The following is a 19273-nucleotide window of genomic DNA, read 5'->3' as shown; positions in this document are numbered from 1 at the left end:
TTTTTGAGGCCCAGTAAAATTCGGCATCCTTGTTACCAAGACATTGAGACATAGTCATAAAGTAGGTAAACATACTTTCATCGGGTCTGTTCTGTGAATATCCCCAGTGATATAATTCTTGTATAGGAGTTAAATCTAATAATGCTTTTATTGTTCTATCATTCTGGCCTTTTATCCAGTAGATGAAAAAACTTAAGAGATCTTTGAAACTGTCTTTTCCCAGTATAATAAGTATCGTTGATATATCTTGTAATGGGATGTCAAGTACTGTAGCACAAGTTGATTTCTGAATAGCTCTCCATCCTTTGCAAACAGCTCGAAGATGAATGCAATCTTCATAGTTAAGCCTGTTAATAACTAATATCAATAAGTCTGTTGGAAGATTGTGGCACTGTGAAAAACTTGAGTTCCCTCTCCGTCTGATTTTATGCTCCTGCAATATCAATTGTAAGATGTTAATATAAATTTCTATGAACTAAGGTGTCATAGTTTTAAAAGATTATATTATGAAGCACATTCAGTCTATATCAAATTGACAAACCTGTTTATTCAAGAGAATATAGTTTTTGGAGAGTATATGTGTAGAGACTGTTTTTTTAAGTTCTGGCACCCTTGTAATTCGGGCTTGTTTCAACTGATCTTGTTCTTGGCGACCCAATTTTTTCTATGTTGCCATCAGGTATATCTGGAGATGTGATCTGTAGTTGGATGGATGAATTACATGTTAAATCATCATAAAGGCTTTATATAGATATGAATGTGATTTTTAAAAAATTGAATTCTATATGGATTTTAATTTGTATATTAGTCATACTTTGTTTCCTTAATGATTGAAATTGAATTTTATGTGGATTCTAATTTGTATTTTAATCATAGTTGGTTTCTAACTCTAGTTTTTTTTGTCAAATTAGGATTGTATCTGGTGTTAGGTATTACTTTCCATATATTGTGTTATTATGCATTTAAAATTATTTTTAGGCCTTATTAAGATATGTGGAAGGTTATTTGGTATTTAAATAAATTTTTTATTTCAGATTTTGTTTTTTGAAGTTAACTTTTTTTTTTAGGTGGCTATATTTATAACAGATTTGATTTTGATGTAATTTATATATTAAGCTTCATAATTTAGAGATTGTATAATGAAATTGTTATTTAAACTTTAAACAAAGGAAAAAGTATTATTTTCGTAGTATTTTATTTTAATTATTGTTTTCTCACAATTTGATTAAGAATATAAAAAAATAATATTAATTTGGAATCACTTCTAAATTTGTTTCTTAGATGGTAGTTAAGGTGTAAATTAACATTTTTTTTTTGAATAAAGGTGTAAATTAACATTAAAATTGTTAATCAACAAATAGTAGATTATGTATGACCTTCAGATAGCAACTAAAGTCTACAGAAATAGGGCAGACCCAATTTCCTTGGCATCAGATATAATCATTGCAAACAGAATAATATTAAAATCTGGATTATAAGGATCAGACTTGTGTATTGAGATGTTTTATACCAAAAAATTAAAAAAATCAAAATATTTAGACTTGTGATTGAGTATAAAGAGAGAAAATATTTAAGCTTATTTAGCTTATAGATTAGTCAGGTACCAATCACATCCATACCAAGTGCAGTTAAATAATGATAATAATAAGTTAATTTAAATAACTCCCCAATGTCATTCTAATTTGTGACGTTTAGTGATGTTTGGAGCATTGCCATCAGATAATTGGTTTTGAGTTGAAGTTGAAGTGTAAGAGTCGTTGATCCTATTGTCAGTTGTTCCTCGGCAAACTTTACCCACTTCATCATTAGATATGGGGAAATTCTCTTCTTGTGCGGGTGGCTTTCTTTTATGAGTGGGATCAACAATCTGCAGAGAAGCTGAGGATGACTGTTCGTTTGCAATTTCTTCTACTTCAATAACAATGTAACCTTTATAGCGTTCTATTGTATTTTTTCTTGTAATGGATAACTTGAAGACATATTTCCTACCAAATATGTTATTTAGGACTGCAGGCACAACATCTGGGCTGGCGTTCTGTTTGTCAGATATTGACAAGAATTAATCAATTATCAAAGTATAGTAGATATTATAAAAAGTTTATGTAGAACTGAAAATATATTTGTACCTTATCATTGTTGAGAACATGTTGTGCAGAAACATTAATCAACTTCAGGACATGTCTTTCAAAGAGTGTGAAAGTAGTTTCAGATGTGGAATCCTTGACCTCTGCTTTAACCATGTACATGGGAATTAGTATGTTATTGTGGGCGCATTTGTTGCAGATTAGCGAGTCAGGCATCCTTTTGTAGCATTTGCTGCATCCAATATAGTACCATCCCATTTCCAGATCTATTCCAATCGCAGTTGCTTCAGTTAAAAATAAAATTGTCTACATTGAAGAAAATAGAAGACATTGGATGAATTGTCATGCATATTTTTGTAATGTACAATAAATATACAGTTTTTTTAGTTAGGAATAGATGTTGTATACTTACATTCTCTCCGTGGGGTACTTGAGCTTAGAAGAGTTGTGATATTGTAACTCTTTCAACGTTCTGCGATAATGTTTGTTGTTGGCTATCAATAGGTGGAACTATTGTTGGTATTATTTGTTCTTCCATCTTGTAATCCTTTTTTAATTCCAAAAGATCCGGGTGATCTATGTTGAAAAAATACTGTGTTGAACTACTCGACCACAAATCCGGTGTTCCTGCGATGGCAAAATAGTTAAAGAAATTGTACGTAAGAGTATGAAGAATTGTTATGAAATAGAGATCATTAAGCATATTACCCTTAATAGTTTTGGCCAAGGTGCCTATGAGAATGACAAAAACATTGGGTCTCTTGTATTCAGCATCAAACTCAAGAAGGGCACGTGCCTGATCTTCTCACAATGTTATTTGGACATTGGTGCTCCTTTATAGAATATAGGATTACAGCTTTAGATGATTAATTTAGAAGTAAAACATTAGTCATAGGTTGTAAAGTATTACCTTTCATTTGTAAGAACAATATCGACTTTGTTCTTTCCGTTTTTTGTAGTATGCATGGGTGTTACCTTGATCACCTTCCCAACCAAATCTAAAGATGTAATATATCAGTATTAGAAGTTCATAGTTTGAAGTAGGGCTGAGCAAAACCGAACCGAAACCGAATAACCGAACCGAACCGTGCAATTTTGGTTAGGTTCGGTTTTTATTTTTCTGAAAATTTCGGTTAATTCGGTTTTCGGTTATTAACCGAATAACGATTCGGTTCGGTTCGGTTATTAGAATTATAAATACGGTTATAACCGAAATAACCGAATTATATATATGTATATATTATTTTTAAATTATACTATATAGAAATAGTTAATAGAATTACACAGCCACACTCGGGACTCACACAAACACATCCCTAACCTAATTGCACGCATCCGCCTCTCCCTGATACTGGGTCATTAGCCGCCGCCCGCCGATTCAAAGGTAGTATCATATATTCAAAGGTCTGTTTACAGTAATCAACTTGTATTCATTAAAAGGATATTTCAGTTAGAAGTCTACATGTAATGCACACCTCTTGTTTCAAATATATTAGAAATTGATTAAATCTGCCTGTACAGGATTCAACTTGTTTTTGCTGGTTGTTCAGATGGTGGCCGCATTGCAGATTCTAGGAGATTTGCAAGCATCTGCATACAACAAGAACAATCAGCGACAACAAGCCTTTAGAACAGTTTTGGCTCCATAGAAAAAAAATTCGGTTTTCTCAAAACCGAAACCGAATTAACCGAATTATTTCGGTTCGGTTTCGGTTCGGTTTAATAGATAATTCGGTTCGGTTCGGTTTGATAAAAAAATTACATTTCGGTTTTCGGTTATTTCGGTTCGGTTCGGTTTTAGACCGAACCGACCGAATGCTCAGCCCTAGTTTGAAGTTATAGTACAACGTGGTCGAAAAGAGCAAGTATAATTTAAACGTTATGAAGAATTACCCATAAGGTTGATTTTGTTAGTGTAGGTGCCCTAGAGGCAATACATTATTCGTTTAAACATTTATGTCAGTTGTTCATTCAATAAATGTATTTATTATGATCTAAATTATTGCGATATCTTGTTAGCATAATAAATGTCCTTAGAATCATGATACACATTATATAGTTTAAGTACATGACTTGAACTTGAGATTATATAATATATCATATTCTTAAAGGTCCCTAGTCGAGTATTATTATATAGGACGATAATAATACATAGATAGACTAGTATGTTGTTTGACAAGATAACCACATCTCATTGGTTATAAGTATGGGGATACTAAAGTCAATACATAGGTACATGTAAGAGTACATGGTACTGGACAGACCCACAGTGAGATTCTTCATGTTTAATAGAGTCATAAGAAAGACTCACAGTGATAATGGTGTAAAGATCCTTTAATTGACTTGAAATCATTATATTTCTATGCGAGGATTAATATACTTTGACTACATTAAAAGTTACCTTTGACCGGGTGATGATAAAAGTGGACATCGGGTATATCATGAGTCGTATGAGAAATATGAATGATAGATAAATGATTTAACCCTCCTATAAATAGGAGAGATATTATTGGCCTCTTGATTGAGTGAGACTATAAATGCATGGCCATGCTCAAATAATGATTTGTCTTGATAGTCTACTCATGGATCAAGTAAACCCGGATTAAATATTGAAGAGGATGACTAAATACATGCCTCGAGTTTAATCTATAATATGTATGGTTAAAGGGATCATATTACACGAAAAACGTTATTCACGAAAGGTTTTATTTAATCACGATTTAATTATTATTTAATTGGGTAACAATGATGTATTACTAGATACCGCTCATTGTTTATAATTTTATTAGAGAATATAATTATTGCCAATTAAATGATAGCCTATAGGGTCACACGAATAGAGCACATAATGGAATAAGTTAATTTAAATTATTGATTTAAATTAACTGATGATTATTTGAATTTTATTATAATTAAGTGAGACTTAATTAAGATAATATAAATTCGAATTAAAGGGAATGCTTTTGCCCATAATAATTAAGTATGACTTAGTTATTAATTAAATAATAGAATTTCGTTTTATTATTTAATCCTATACCTACTAGGGTTGGGCTTTGCTGTTACGGGCCTTCTCATCAGTCATTATAAATACTTGATGGTGAAGGAGGTCATTACGTTTTTGTGTGAAAAACCCTAGCAGCAAAGAGAGGCAAGGTAGTTCCGATCGTCGAGAAGGAGGCTAGTACGTCCATCCGTCGGTGCTCGTGTGGATACCATAGAGGTGTTTTCCGAGAGGTAGACACAAATCGTGATAGCTAGGATCTCCGTTGAGTTCGTGAAAGTCAAGCTTTTGAAAGGTATGATTCGTTATCTCCATAATTTGCCCATAATTATACATGGACTTGGGTTTCGAAAATTTTGTTTATTTACGCATATCCGTTGCGTTTTGTGCCTCGGAACCCAACAGATTTCATCTCCCACTTTCTTGGCTGCCTCTTCGAAATCTGTGATGCTAAATTTATATCTAGGGATCGTATCTATTCCACGGAGCTTGTTGATATTGGTACTTCTGTGAAAATTGATAAGAAACTCTCCATGCACAGGCCTATATGTATCGTACGCAGGTTTAACATTGAATGTTGAAATCATGTAAACCTCCCCAAGTGTCAATTTTCTTGTAAAAAGTGATATTAGACTACGCTGTAATGGTGTTGCCTGGATTTGTGAGCCCTGTACATGTTTGTGTATGTTAATGGATAGACAAACATAACAGATTTACATGTAAACAATAACTGAGTATGATAGCCACAAACCTCTTCATCTAGTAGAATATAGTTTTTGGATGTTGTATATGCAGAGCCTGCTCTTTTCACCTCCCACTCTCTTATAATCCGGACTTTGATGAAGTCATGGTGTTCTCCAACAGTTAAACTTTTCAAGAATTTGTATGCTGCCATCAAATCTGCAGTTTATCGCTAAAATCATGTGAATTGCAGTACTCAACAAATATTATACATGCAGTTGCTTGAATATAATTAGGTAGTAAATAGAAAATATTATGATTATATGTTCAGAAACAATACCGTTTGTACAAAATAGAAGATGAGCTGTGTAGAGGAATGGAGGAGAGGCGTTTATATGTCTGCAGATCTTAGAAATCTTTTCTGATACTAGAAAGTTTGATCTAAAACCTTAAAAGTAATGCTTTATATAGATAAGAATATAACTCCATAAAAGAAATCAGAATTATATACGAATTATGGTTTTTATGTTAATCACATAATTCCTTTTAAACTTAACATTGACTTTTCAAATTAGAACTAGTTGAGAAACCGCGCGTTGCGACGGTCTATAAAAATTATATTAATGATTCAATATTAATATTTATAAAATAAAATAAATTTGTGTAAGACTATAAAAATTATATTAATGATTCAAAATTAATATTTATAGAACAAAATAAAATTTACATTATAAACATCTCGATGCAATACCTATTAATATATAAAATTATAAAATTGGACTATAATTCATGAGTGAATAAATGAAAATAAAAATCTGCAAGTAACGATTCAAAACACAACAAATCTTAATTTTAGTTGTGTTTAACATAGGTGCGTAAAAGTCTGAAAGAGATACAATTCCGAAACCATCTCTAATTTTAATAGGGATAAACATTATGTTCTAGTTGTACGAACATTAATCATCTATGGACGTATGAACACCAATCCATAGATGGGATTATTAGTGATTCTTTCCTTTTTTGGATTGATTGTCTGCAAAAACATCAAATTTAAATTCATGAGATCTAACTGCCCTTACTTGCAACAACGTTTTTTTTAATACAGTGGAGACAACCTTCACTAAAAAGGAACTTGAACCGAGCAAACAGATATTGTGGAAGTGTTGCATGAATAATCTTTTCCTGTATACAAAGTAAACCATATAAAAATTAACAATAAAAACATATTCGATGAACAAAACAAATATTTTAAAAGAATAACGAATAAACATATATCCCTAACAGTTAATCCATTGACCTTTTCATCCATCAATATCATGTCAAGACTATATTATTCTCCCTTTTTTGGATTTATCGACTCCCACATCCGACAAATCTTACTCTTATCAATTAATCATCTCTATCGTCATTCAAAGTATCTAACATAGTGTAACTCATTATTGTATTAGATGGAGATGACTAATAAGCTCAAGAAAAATTGCGTGTGTTAAATTTTATGAAGTCTGACCTCAATTTATGGGGGTTGATTTGAGAAAAGACCGGCTTATCAAAAATACAATTTATTTTTGATATACACCTTTTCCAAAAATATGATGATAGTTCAAATTCTGATTTGATTTTGATATTTTGAAAAAAGTAGTTCTGAAACTTTTTAGAATATATCCGAAACTAAAAAAGACAGTTTTTATTTTTAATATTTTTTCATCCAAAAAATCCAAAAAATTAGAAAAATTAAACAGAGCTCTCTGAGAGGCGCCAACTAAACAACCCATGCTTCTCCTTTATATTAAGTATATTGATTGTATATTATTTCAGAGATACACTCCTATATATATTGTAATCCGATGTTTTGAATAAATTTAATAAGATATCATATAGCAAAGCTGTATTAAATATTTGCATATATTATATAATATCTAAATTAAATTTCAAGTTTTAATTACAACTGTATCATCTTAAATTTTTAAAAAATAATTGTTTGAATTTATAAAAGTTGCGATATTAATAAAATATATATTAAATAAATTAGAATAGTTTATCAGATTGATTACTTTTCAAAAGTTTCAATATAATTATATTTATTTTAAATTTTTATATTTTATAAAAACTTTTGAAAAAATTGGTGTTCAGAAAGTTGTAATTATCATATTATTTCTAATTAAAATTTATTTATAAAAAAAGATTTAATTACCTTGGTCAATATCTAAGACAAATCATTTTCAGTTTTGATTAGAATTATACTATTTTAAATTTAAATAATTTAATCATGTAAATTTAAATTTGAATATAGTTGTCATATGATTTATATATATATATATATATATATATATATATATATATATATATATATATTGAAAAATTACTATTATTATTACTGTTATTGCATAAACAAAGAGTTTTATCAAAATTTAAAATATATGAAAAAATATGTTTCATAATTTATTTATTTTTTAAATTTATTTTTGTCTTTCGAATTTCTTCTTGTTTGGTCGTTTAGTAATTTGATCAAGAATATGTAAATATTGTATTTCATTTATTTAACTGCACCATACTCATATTTTTTTTTTTTTTTTTTTTTTTTTGCTAAATGCCATACTCATATTTAACTACAAGGAATAAGAAATGCGATAATTACTAACCTGGGAATCATTTTAAGACTTCTGTATTTATACAGTCAACATCATCTGGAGTCATTATGGCCGGTTCTTGAAATAGCCTGCATCACCACACATATTGTGTAAATCACAGTAAACTGTATCTATAACCACTTTCTTTCCATCATCCTTTGGATCTAGATATAATTCAAGAGGGATCTGAATCCAATATGGTTCATTTATTTCAATTAAGTTACTTGTTGGTACTTTACCATCACCAACAACAATTACCCAATCAGCATAAGAGATTTTTTGTCCCGAAATTGTTACCGGTGGTACACCAGATTCAAGGCGCATATTTTTTGTAGTCTAAAAACTGTGCACTCATTCCATAAGTATGATTTATTAATGGAAGTCATGACAATATCTTCACGACCTTTTTTCGGTAGAATAGGGAATATTTGTCTGAAATCACCACCTAGCAACACCATTTTTCCTCCAAATGATATTTCAAGATTGCATATATCTGTGTGCCGCATTAAGTCACGAACTGATCGATCAACAGCTTCAAATATATGTTTGTGATTCATTGGTGCCTCATCCCAAATAATCAAATCTGTCTGCACAATCAATTCTGCTAGAAACGATTGTTGTTGTATATTACATGTACAGTTCTCATCGATGTCAATAGGTATCTTGAATCTAGAATGAGCCGAACGTCCACCTTCAATCAACAGTGATGCAATGCCTGATGATGCAACTACAAGCACGATTTTTTCTTCAGATCTGAGTTTGTTAATAATAGTCTTCCATAAAAATGTCTTTCCAGTACCTCCATGCCCATAAACAAAAAATAGATCACCTTTCTTTATTGTAACATTAGCAACAACAGTTTCGAAGACATATGATTGTTGCTCATTTAACATGGCACGACATTTCTCTACTTCAATTCCTAATGCTCTCGTATCGTACATATTCTCTTCATACAAAAGAGTGTTTTGACTTTGCCTATGAAAACGTTCATCTCGTTCGAGTAAAGTTGGAAAATCCTCCAATGTTTTACCTCTCTTTCGCAGCTGCAAATCCACATCATACAACACAAGACAAGACATTCCAGTTGGCTATCGTCAATAACAAAATTTTGCTTTCCAGAACCTCGTCTTTGTCTAAGCTCGATGTCATCTGAAAATGATTTCCAATGTTGTTCCCATGATGCCGTTACATCTGAGACATCACGGAATAATAACATTGTCACGAATAATTCCCTCAATTGAGCACCAGTTTGATGTATGGATGCATCTCGAATCGCCTCATGCCATTCATCATCAGACTCTAGCAGACCATGTTGGAAACAGGCTTCTTTGTCGGTGTTGTACACAATTCCATTTACAGTGTGAACATCCTCGAAAGATGTTGCGCCACATACAATGTTCAAAAGCATTCTCAAATAAAACCTTTCACCTACATTCAAGAGTAGGAAAAGAACAACTAACATATATAATTATATAATTGAGACAAAAATATATTCATAACAAATACATATATGCATAATTGGATATTATGGAATATATTATAAGCATTCTCAAATAAAACCTTTCACCTACATTCAAAGGTAGGAAAAGAACAACTAACATATATAATTATATAATTGAGACAAAAATATATTCATAACAAATACATATATGCATAATTGGATATTATGGAATACATTATATTATAAGCTAGACTACAAATTAAATTAAAATATAGACGTTAACTTGAGAGCACTAAAGACTATAAATATTTAAATGTTTTTACTGATTATTTTAATTTTTAACATATTTATGATTATATATGTAAACAACTGAGCACCTTACCCTTCTTATATTTTAACTTTGTTCTTATTCTATGTGATAAGAAAAAGTCATCTATTATTTCAGCCATACAATTGTGAATCCCTCATTATTTTGATGGAATTTGTAATTCACACGATTTCATATCGCAAAAAGGAGTTTGAGGCAAATAAATAAAGGTTCAATTATTAAAAGTGTTCAATTTGCACATACCTTTCATAACCTAAAAAGACAAATATAATTATTATGATTTGTAGCGTTTTGGAATTTAATAGTCATAGTCATGACATTACATAATGTATAATCTAATAAGCATAAAATAATTTGTGTACCTGCAGTGGGGTGTACGTAAACCAAGCGTCAAATGACTCGGATGTTATTTTTTCTGCGGTTCCATACCTTTTGGGATTCATCCCACAGAAATTTTTCTGGAAATTGTACATTCGTCAACTCTCTCCTAGAGGAATCTTCTTTATTTGTCTTGAACTAGGGATGGCAAAATAATCCGATCCGACGGATACCCGATCCGAAACCCGAATTTTTGGATATACCGAACCCGAATTTTTGGATTTGGATTTGGATATGGATTTGATTTTTGTACCCGAAATTTTTTGGATTTGGATATGGATATGACCTCTACCGATCCGAAACCCGATCCGAAACCCGAAATCCTATCCGAACCCGATCCGAACCCGAAACCCGAAAAAAACCCGAATATTATATATATATATATATTATAAATAATTTAATATGAATGTGTGTGTGTCTATATATATAACATATTTATATTTAATTATTTGGATGAATGTAATATAATACTCTCAATATCAATAGACTAGGTCAAAGGAATAAGGGTTTCTATTTAAGACAAATACTTCATTAATAATATATTGTATAAAATATATTGTATATTGGTAATAATGAAAATTAATATGGTTTAAGTTTATATTATTCCAATTTAAACCAATAGAATCCAATCCAATAATCTTAATTTTGAAAAAAAAATACTTAATTATCATAGTTCAGACAGGTTTATAATTTTTAACTTTTTTTTTAAGATATCCGGTTGAAACCCGAATCCGATCCGAAACCCGAAAAAACCCGACGGATTGGATTTGGATTTTACATTTTAATATCCAAACCCGAACCCGATCCGATCCGAAATATAACGGATTGGATATGGACTTCATGAAACCCGACCCGATCCGACCCGATTGCCATCCCTATCTTGAACCATTGTACAAACATTGTACCAACAGGATTGATTCTTTCCAAAATGTCTGGCAGTGGATTATCCTCTCGAAAAAACACTTGTTGCTCATTTTCCGAATGGAACACCAACTTTACAATAACAGGCTTGTGATGATGAATTGAAAATTCATATATACGCCAACATGCTTCTGATGAAGAAATATATCGACACGCCACATAATGATCAACCTCGTTAGTAACAATGTCATTGTTTGTCTTAACAGAAGTTTTGTCCTTTGGCTTCTCAATAGCTATGGTTGCTTTGTCTGGACCTTTTGTTACATATTTGAACATATATTTTATCAACCTTCCTTGATTACACCATTCAATATTTATGTGAGCTTGGTACTTAACAATGATTCCTCTGTTATACGGGACAATAAACCTAGAAAATAAATTATACTTCAAATTACATTGCAATTAAATATAAGAAGCTTACAATTACCTAATGTCGAATTAAATGAAAGTAATACCTGTTATCGATTGTAGCCTCCTTCAATTGAACTGTACGTTTATCATCACGGTGCCTATAAACAGCATAGCCATTTGAATCAATAGTAGTTTCGTTGGTGAAATCCTTTGGAAAATATTTACTACATTTTCCATCTTTCATGCATTCACATTTTGTATTATATGATCCACATGGTCCATGAATCATGTGCTTTGAAACAACGTCATATCCTGCCTTATCAGTTGTCTCATCAGGGATTTGTGCACATATTAACTCATTAATTTCGTCAGCAGTACGACATTTGTCAGACTCGTCGAGCCAAACAAAAATATGTGCATGAGGCAGACCCCTTTTGTGCAACTCAATTGTATAAGCAACTGCAAGAGTTGAAACAAATTATTAGAGACAATATTAAATAAATAAATAGATAAATAAATACTTAGATTTAAATATATGTGGTTTATAGCTATTTGTGCAACAAATTAGAAATTTATATATATCGTAATCCATTCTAGCATTGATATTAAAGTTAATTGATTAATAAAATATCATGAATAGAAAAAAAGATGATCAAGCTATTTAATGGCATGAGCTAGCAAATCAAATAACTAAAAGGGATCAGGTTGTAACTATATAATGGAATGACATAATTTTATTAAAAGTGACAATTCAATAAAAGTAATAAATTGTAGTGATAATATTTGTTGAGTTTGAAAAGAATAATACCTCCGATCACTTTTCCAAGGACATGATTATCAGTTAAATCTTCCAAAAGAAGGTCCAACTTAATCTTAAAAACTCTAGCTAGAACATGATATCATCAGCGCTAGTGTGTGGTATTTTATCGCAATACTCTTTGATTTCATGCCATTTTGGATTGTATGTAAATGTGATAAATAAATCGGGGTTCCCACATGTCCTACAAATATCTATACAGTCTTGATAGTTTTGTTGCATGTCACGTGGACTACCAGTAAATGAAGAAGGCAATACGATCCACTTCCCTATTTTAGTAGCATCAGTATCCCCTTTATTAACGGAATCAACAACATTAATATAGAGGTCGGATCTCAATATTGTTTGATTTAATAGAACCCATGTAAGTCTTGTGTGTTCAACACATGCCCATGCGTCAATAACAAATTGTAAGAATAGTCTCCCACCTCCAATCAAAGAATGACCTTCCATGTCTCTATAATGGATCCTATAACAGTAGTACTCTCTTATACTGACGAAATCTCTTTTGTTCTCCGACCTACAACTTACTCCAGCATGTAAAATATCAGTCCTATAGCCATCTTCACCACGAGGGAATAACAATGGGTATTGAAGCGACATGTAACATGGATGAAGCACTAACACCCTACCAAAAGCACCGCCGTTGGTCTGTATGACTATATCTCTACTATCAGTTAAATTATCATTTGGAACTAAAGCAGCAAACTTAAAGGCATTGGGTGGAGTATTGTTTTCACGACCATCTGTCTCCCGATTTGAAACTAAACGTATCTTTGCTGGAATGATATGTGATTCTCTAAATCTATCTCTAAGTTGTTTGTAATTATGTACCAAAGCATTTTCTCGATGTAACATTATTAAAAAAGACTTTGTTATTTCAGGATCAAGCTGGTCATACCCACTTGGAAAATTCAAACGCTCCTCATGTTCTTGTTGGTTATCGTACATATATAGTTGTGAAAAAACTGGCTTTTTAGATGATTCGTGAACAATGATCCCATATTATGATAAATCACGCCATGTACACGACAAACAAATGGACCACCGCCATTATTTATAGTTTTTTCCATATTAGCTCCCACGGATGTAAATACAAATGCATAATTGTACATTCGTATATATTTATAGAAATCAGCACTTTTGTCATTGGATCGATCTACCAACGACTTCAATTCAGGAGGGGTTTCTCTTAATAATGGTAACCGGACTTTTCCATTTGCACAACATAAAGAGAACTTATCTAAATCCGCGCGTTGTTGTTGAGTTCGTTCAAGCCTCCACATTAAAGCACCGCAATCACAACAAATCTTGTTAGCAGAACCTATATTAAGATGTAAAAAATATATTATTAGTCAAGTTATAGTTATGGACAATAAGTTAAATCGTTTACAGAAGTTGGACAAGTTATGCTTATCAGAAGTAAGTAAAAACATCAACACAAGTAGGCTGAGATACTAAAATTAATAATGGATTAATGATTAAATTACCAAATTTTTGTTTTTTCTTGTTAATCCTGGTCCTCATATTCTTGCTTAGCAATGGCAAACCTGCACATTACAAAAACTTTAATAAACACTTATTTATTGAATAAGGAAGTAATATTTCATGTATTGTGGGATACCTGCACTTGGTAGTTCTGGCCTAATGATCACATTTGATTCGTCGCAGTCAACACTGGAAGGATTTTTTAGAAAATGGAACACCTTATATATTGATTATAATTAGTGCAAAGTATTGAGTTATTGAATATATATCATTACAACACTTTGATCAAATATATAAACATATCTTTGTTAGAATGAAGAAATAAATGATTAGGTCTGAGAAAACATATTTATACTAATCCTTATTTTGTAGTTGAAATTGTTTTTTAGTTAGTTTTCCAACAGCCTTAACTATTAATAATTTATTCGACATGTTGAATAAAATTTTATTTAACACATCCACTAAAATATAATAACCTAGACAGGGTTATTAATTATCTAAAATCTTTTTCAATTATAAAAAGTATGTTATTATAGCATAATTATTATTGTATATATGCTAAATATTAAATATTATACACCACAAGTGTATTGTTTGGTCTTATTTACATTCTAAATTTACTTACTCTTTTCATATCTCCGTTGTCGGGCGCTATTACGTTCCTCTCTTTGACTAATAGTATCAAGATGAATTCCTAGAAGCACAATCAACACCATCAATAAACAAAGAAATTACAAAATCACATAAAATAAATATTAAAAGATGAAAACCTCTACAAGAGAATGACAAAAAAAAACTCACAATAAATATAATTTCAATAAACAAAACTTTTTAGAAATAATTGTAATGCCCATGGACAATTTGTCTATGCTACAATTGTATTTTGTATTTTTTTAAGCTATATATATATATTGAACATGAATATATTTTGTAATTTTTGTATTTCACCAAATTTTTATTTAGAAAAAATAGATCTCAAGTCACAATCAAATTGAGCCAAAAAAAATAATTAATTAAGACAAGTTTACTAAAATCAAAGTGCCAAAAGTTATATAGGTGGTGTTTGGCAACCGCTTAAAAGCCGACTTCTAGCTTATAAGCCAACTTCTACTTTTTGCGGAGTGTTTGTGTAAAGAAGTTAGAAGCACTTCTGGTGACTTATAAGCTGAGAAGTTGGAAGTTAGAAATGCTAGCTTTTTTTCTTGACTTATTTTTTTTTTCGAAATTTAACTTCACAACAATGTGTAGGATCATTCTAAAAGATAGTTTATGATATTTTATTATTATTTTAGCAATTTTTATACCTAATAAGTCATGAATTTTAATGAATTTATCCAAACACTTAAATAGCTTATAAGTCCAAACCAACTTATCACTTATAATCCACTTCTTTATTTTAAGCAATAAGTCACTTCTTTTAAGCCCAGCCAAACGGCCCCATAAACTTGTGAATAGCTGACATACCTTTTTGATACCGTTGTCGTCGCTCCTTATTTCGTTGCTCTCTTTGCCCATTACTTTCAATTTCAATTCCTACACCCAGATTTCCAACTAATTAAACTTGTAATTATTATCCCCATAGATCTATTATTATAACCAATTTATAAGGATTGATATTCAAAGCGTTTAATTTAATAATAACAATTACATGACAAATTGATGGCAAAAAAAAATCACAATAAATCTAAACCAAAAAACCAAAATTTGTTAAAAATATTTGTAATGCCCAAGGAAAATATGTCTATGGTACAAATTGTATTTTGTATTTTTTTTAGTTTTATCTAGAATGCAATATATAGTATACATATATAAATTGAACATGAATTATTTTATTTCACCAGTTCTTTATTTTAAAAGAATAGATTATAAGACACAATCAAATTGAGTTTAAAACTTAATTTAGACAAATTCACTAAAATCGAAGTGCTAAAAATTTAATAAACTTGTGAACAGTTAACATACCTTTTTGATAACGCTGTCGTCGCTCCTTTTTTCGTTCCTCTCATTTCTCATTACTTTCAATTTCAATTCCTACACCGAGATTTTCAAATAATTAAAACTTGTTATAATTATTCCTATAGATGTATTATTATAACGAATTGATAAGGATTGATATTCAAAGCGTTTAGTTAAATAATAACAATTACATTACAACTTGCAAATATTGAGCTTACGGTAGGCTTCACGTCGTCTCTTATATTACGCTCTTCCTTGTTCTCATTACCAGCTGCAACTCATAAGCAAATATGTATTATAATTTACATGGTTATTCAATCATTTTGGATAGAATATAGGAATGCGTGAAAATATTTTCGGTACATCCTGTGTTTTGCTTGATACTTGTACATTGTGTTGTGTCTGAAAATTTTTCAATTTATAAAAAATAACTAATATTCAAAATTATGGCAAACAATATGGAACGGTTTAATAATTTAAACCTATAATTTAAATAACTAAAATTAAGCAAGATAAATATGAATTTCACAATATCACAGTACTTTCATGTGAATTATAACCTGTTATGTCAATGTCCATCTCCATATCGTATTGTGCTGTTGAGAAATACAATCATTAAATTAATAATAGAACAATAAAAATGATAAAATTACATACATGGAAGCTAAATTTAATAATTGTGGTTTCCAACAGTTGCCAACTTTAACATGTCAAATATTGCTTAAGAGTAGTACTTCATATATGTATTATTAAGCAACTATGTAGCTGCTCACTCAACTATAACGATCTTCTTTGATTCCTTTATCATGATTAGTTTTATCTGGCCTTGTTGCCTTGCTGCTCTTCATTTGTTTGTTTAGTTATTATTAGTACATTTCCATAAAAGCAGTGACCACATAAAGTCTGAATTTTATTTTTACAGATTAAGTGAACCTTTTAGCTTTTCTTTTCTTTTACCCAAGTCGGCGACATTTTGTTAGGCTAGTGGAAACTCAATATCATATTTTGTTTCTGCAAAATCTCAAAGATCTCCCTTTTGGTTCCATATAAGTGGCCAAAACTCTTTGTATTTTGACACATCAAGTGTGCGGTGTTTATCTTTCATCTGTTATTTGTTATTAGCTAAGGCCTAAGAGTAATAATTTTATGCTCCTTTGTTAAATCCTACCTGCAAATTTTGTTAGAGCATCTTCTTTTCAGCCTTATCTCTGACATGTGTATATCCTACTTAATGAGAGGAGTTGGATAATGTTAATTTTGCTGCCTAGGTCTGGGTGTAGAAGTGGATATAACACTGGAGATCGCATGTATTCCTCTACATTCATCACTGTTTTAATCTTAGTAAACGCAATCAAATTATAATCTTGAAGACAACATTATTCATAAAATATGAGTATTGAATTAACTAATACCAGGGCCAAGGATTCAGGAAAATACCAAGAATGATAGTGATAAAAAATAACGATTATTATTTGGATAGTATAATTTAAATTAAATCTCATGTTTAGGAATCTAAATAAATCTTGGGATTAAAATATTCAAATAACAACACTAATATTGTTTAAGATAGACAATACCTTTTACTCTCTGGAGCATTACCAACTCTTACAAGAATCAATTATAATCACAAAAGTTATATTTAAGATTGTAATAGCAACCTCTGTTTTATTTGGGACAATTAGACAAACACATGGTGTCATCAAAAGTTATCTTTCAAAACATATGAAAAGTGAGATAAAAATTTAAAGCATTAATCTTAACACATACTTTAACACAATCAAATTGCAAAACCTCAATTATATAATCAATTAATAACCTGAGTTTACAACATAAGAAACCACATGAAGATATAATACTCACAAACAAAGAAACATATGCATGCATATATAGATACTGATATACATATAAGTGTGTTAGAAAAGGAGAATAGATTACCGGAGATTATGAGAGAAGTTGTCCCAAACTGCCTCCAATGTGTTTTCTCCCTCTGCCTCGTGAGGGGTATGAATTTCGGTAAGGTGACCTGAAGAAAACTGAAGGCAGGAGTATATATTTTCTAAAGGTTTTGACTTTAGCTTTAGCTATAGTAAATTAGGTCTTATTTAATTTATGTTTTGACTCGGTTTTAATTTATGTTCTGTTTTGAAGCCCACTAATCGTAAAATCCATGTAAAAGCCCGTGTACCGACTAACCGACCGACCGACCAAAATTTTAAAGTTTCAGCTTTAATAGTATAGTATAGATTTTTAAATTAAGTAGTTCTGTTTCTTCATATTGAATGTATGTGTGCACCTACAGTAGCTCTTGTGTATGTATATCATTAAAGAAAATAATATGTTTAGAATATCAACTTATAGTATATAACATAAGCATCTATTAAGCCTGATCTTTCTAATAAAACTTTTACAGTAGTCTCTCTCGAACAAATATATGCAATATTAGTCTCAAACACACATACACTTGAATGTGATTTTAGTTTAGGTTTTATTAAGTATTAAAAATTTAATAATCTCGATTTCAATTTATATTTATGTTATTATTGAAAATTGCGGGATGTATATTTTGATATTGATTCGAGCCCATTAGTGAATGTTGCTCACTAATTCGAGACAGATAAGTCATTTTATAGTCGACATGACTTGGAAACATATCTTAAAGATGTCAAGAATAATAATATTGGCATAGTTGTTATTTCTTCTGGAGGAGGCCAAGGCAAAGGATTGGGCGATGCCGTTGTGTATCTCGGTTGTGAACAATCCTTACTTTATCGTAAACACAAAGATAAGCAGGATAAACCTGAAGTTAACAAGCGTATGACTAGAACTAAAAGGTGTAATTGTCCATTTCGTCTCAAGCGTAAGTAAAATTTAGGTGAAACATGGAAATTGTTTGTGATTGATGGGAATCACAATCACAAATTCCTTTCATATAATGTGGGTCGTTTAATAATGAGCAGATTGTCTGAATATGAGAAGATCAAAGTAATGGAGATGACTCGAGCTCATGTGCCTCCTCTCAGATTTTGATTTCTATTAGGAATGAAAATAAGGAGAATCTGACGACAATGAAACAGATGTACAATTACAGGCAAGCAATAAGAAAAGAAGATATGGTAGGTCGATCGGTTGTTTAACAACTTTTGAGTTGTCTGACTAAAGAATCTTATTTCTACTCATATAGAACTTCATCCACTACTGAC

At 30.7% G+C, this 19273-nt stretch overlaps 1 protein-coding gene across 1 annotated transcript; it reads right to left on the bottom strand.

Annotated features, from left to right (window-relative positions):
* Positions 1-8459: 8459 nt before the first annotated feature.
* On the bottom strand, positions 8460-10635 carry LOC108219336 (uncharacterized). Its single transcript, XM_017392738.1, has 5 exons — positions 10525-10635; positions 10406-10415; positions 9496-9821; positions 8738-9436; positions 8460-8579 (listed from the first exon to the last, which is right to left on the bottom strand). Exons 1-5 carry the CDS (start codon positions 10633-10635, stop codon positions 8460-8462), a joined length of 1266 nt encoding a protein of 421 aa, XP_017248227.1.
* Between the last annotated feature and the right edge of the window lie 8638 nt (positions 10636-19273).

The sequence above is a fragment of the Daucus carota genome, chromosome 1, assembly GCF_001625215.2.
Source record: "Daucus carota subsp. sativus chromosome 1, DH1 v3.0, whole genome shotgun sequence".
NCBI classification, from domain to species: domain Eukaryota; kingdom Viridiplantae; phylum Streptophyta; class Magnoliopsida; order Apiales; family Apiaceae; genus Daucus; species Daucus carota.
This window is presented reverse-complemented; position numbering and strand designations above follow the sequence as displayed.

What these genes read in the sequence shown, in the direction of transcription:
- LOC108219336 (XM_017392738.1), bottom strand. Translation starts at nt 10,635, where the DNA reads ATGTACAATTTCCAGAAAAATTTCTGTGGGATGAATCCCAAAAGGTAT. An exon ending in GTTCTGGAAAGCAAAATTTT is followed by an intron (nt 9,437 to 9,495) that starts GTTATTGACGAT and finishes GTGGATTTGCAG; the next exon opens with CTGCGAAAGAGAGGTAAAAC. An exon ending in ACTTATGGAATGAGTGCACA is followed by an intron (nt 8,580 to 8,737) that starts GTTTTTAGACTA and finishes TATTGGATTCAG; the next exon opens with ATCCCTCTTGAATTATATCT.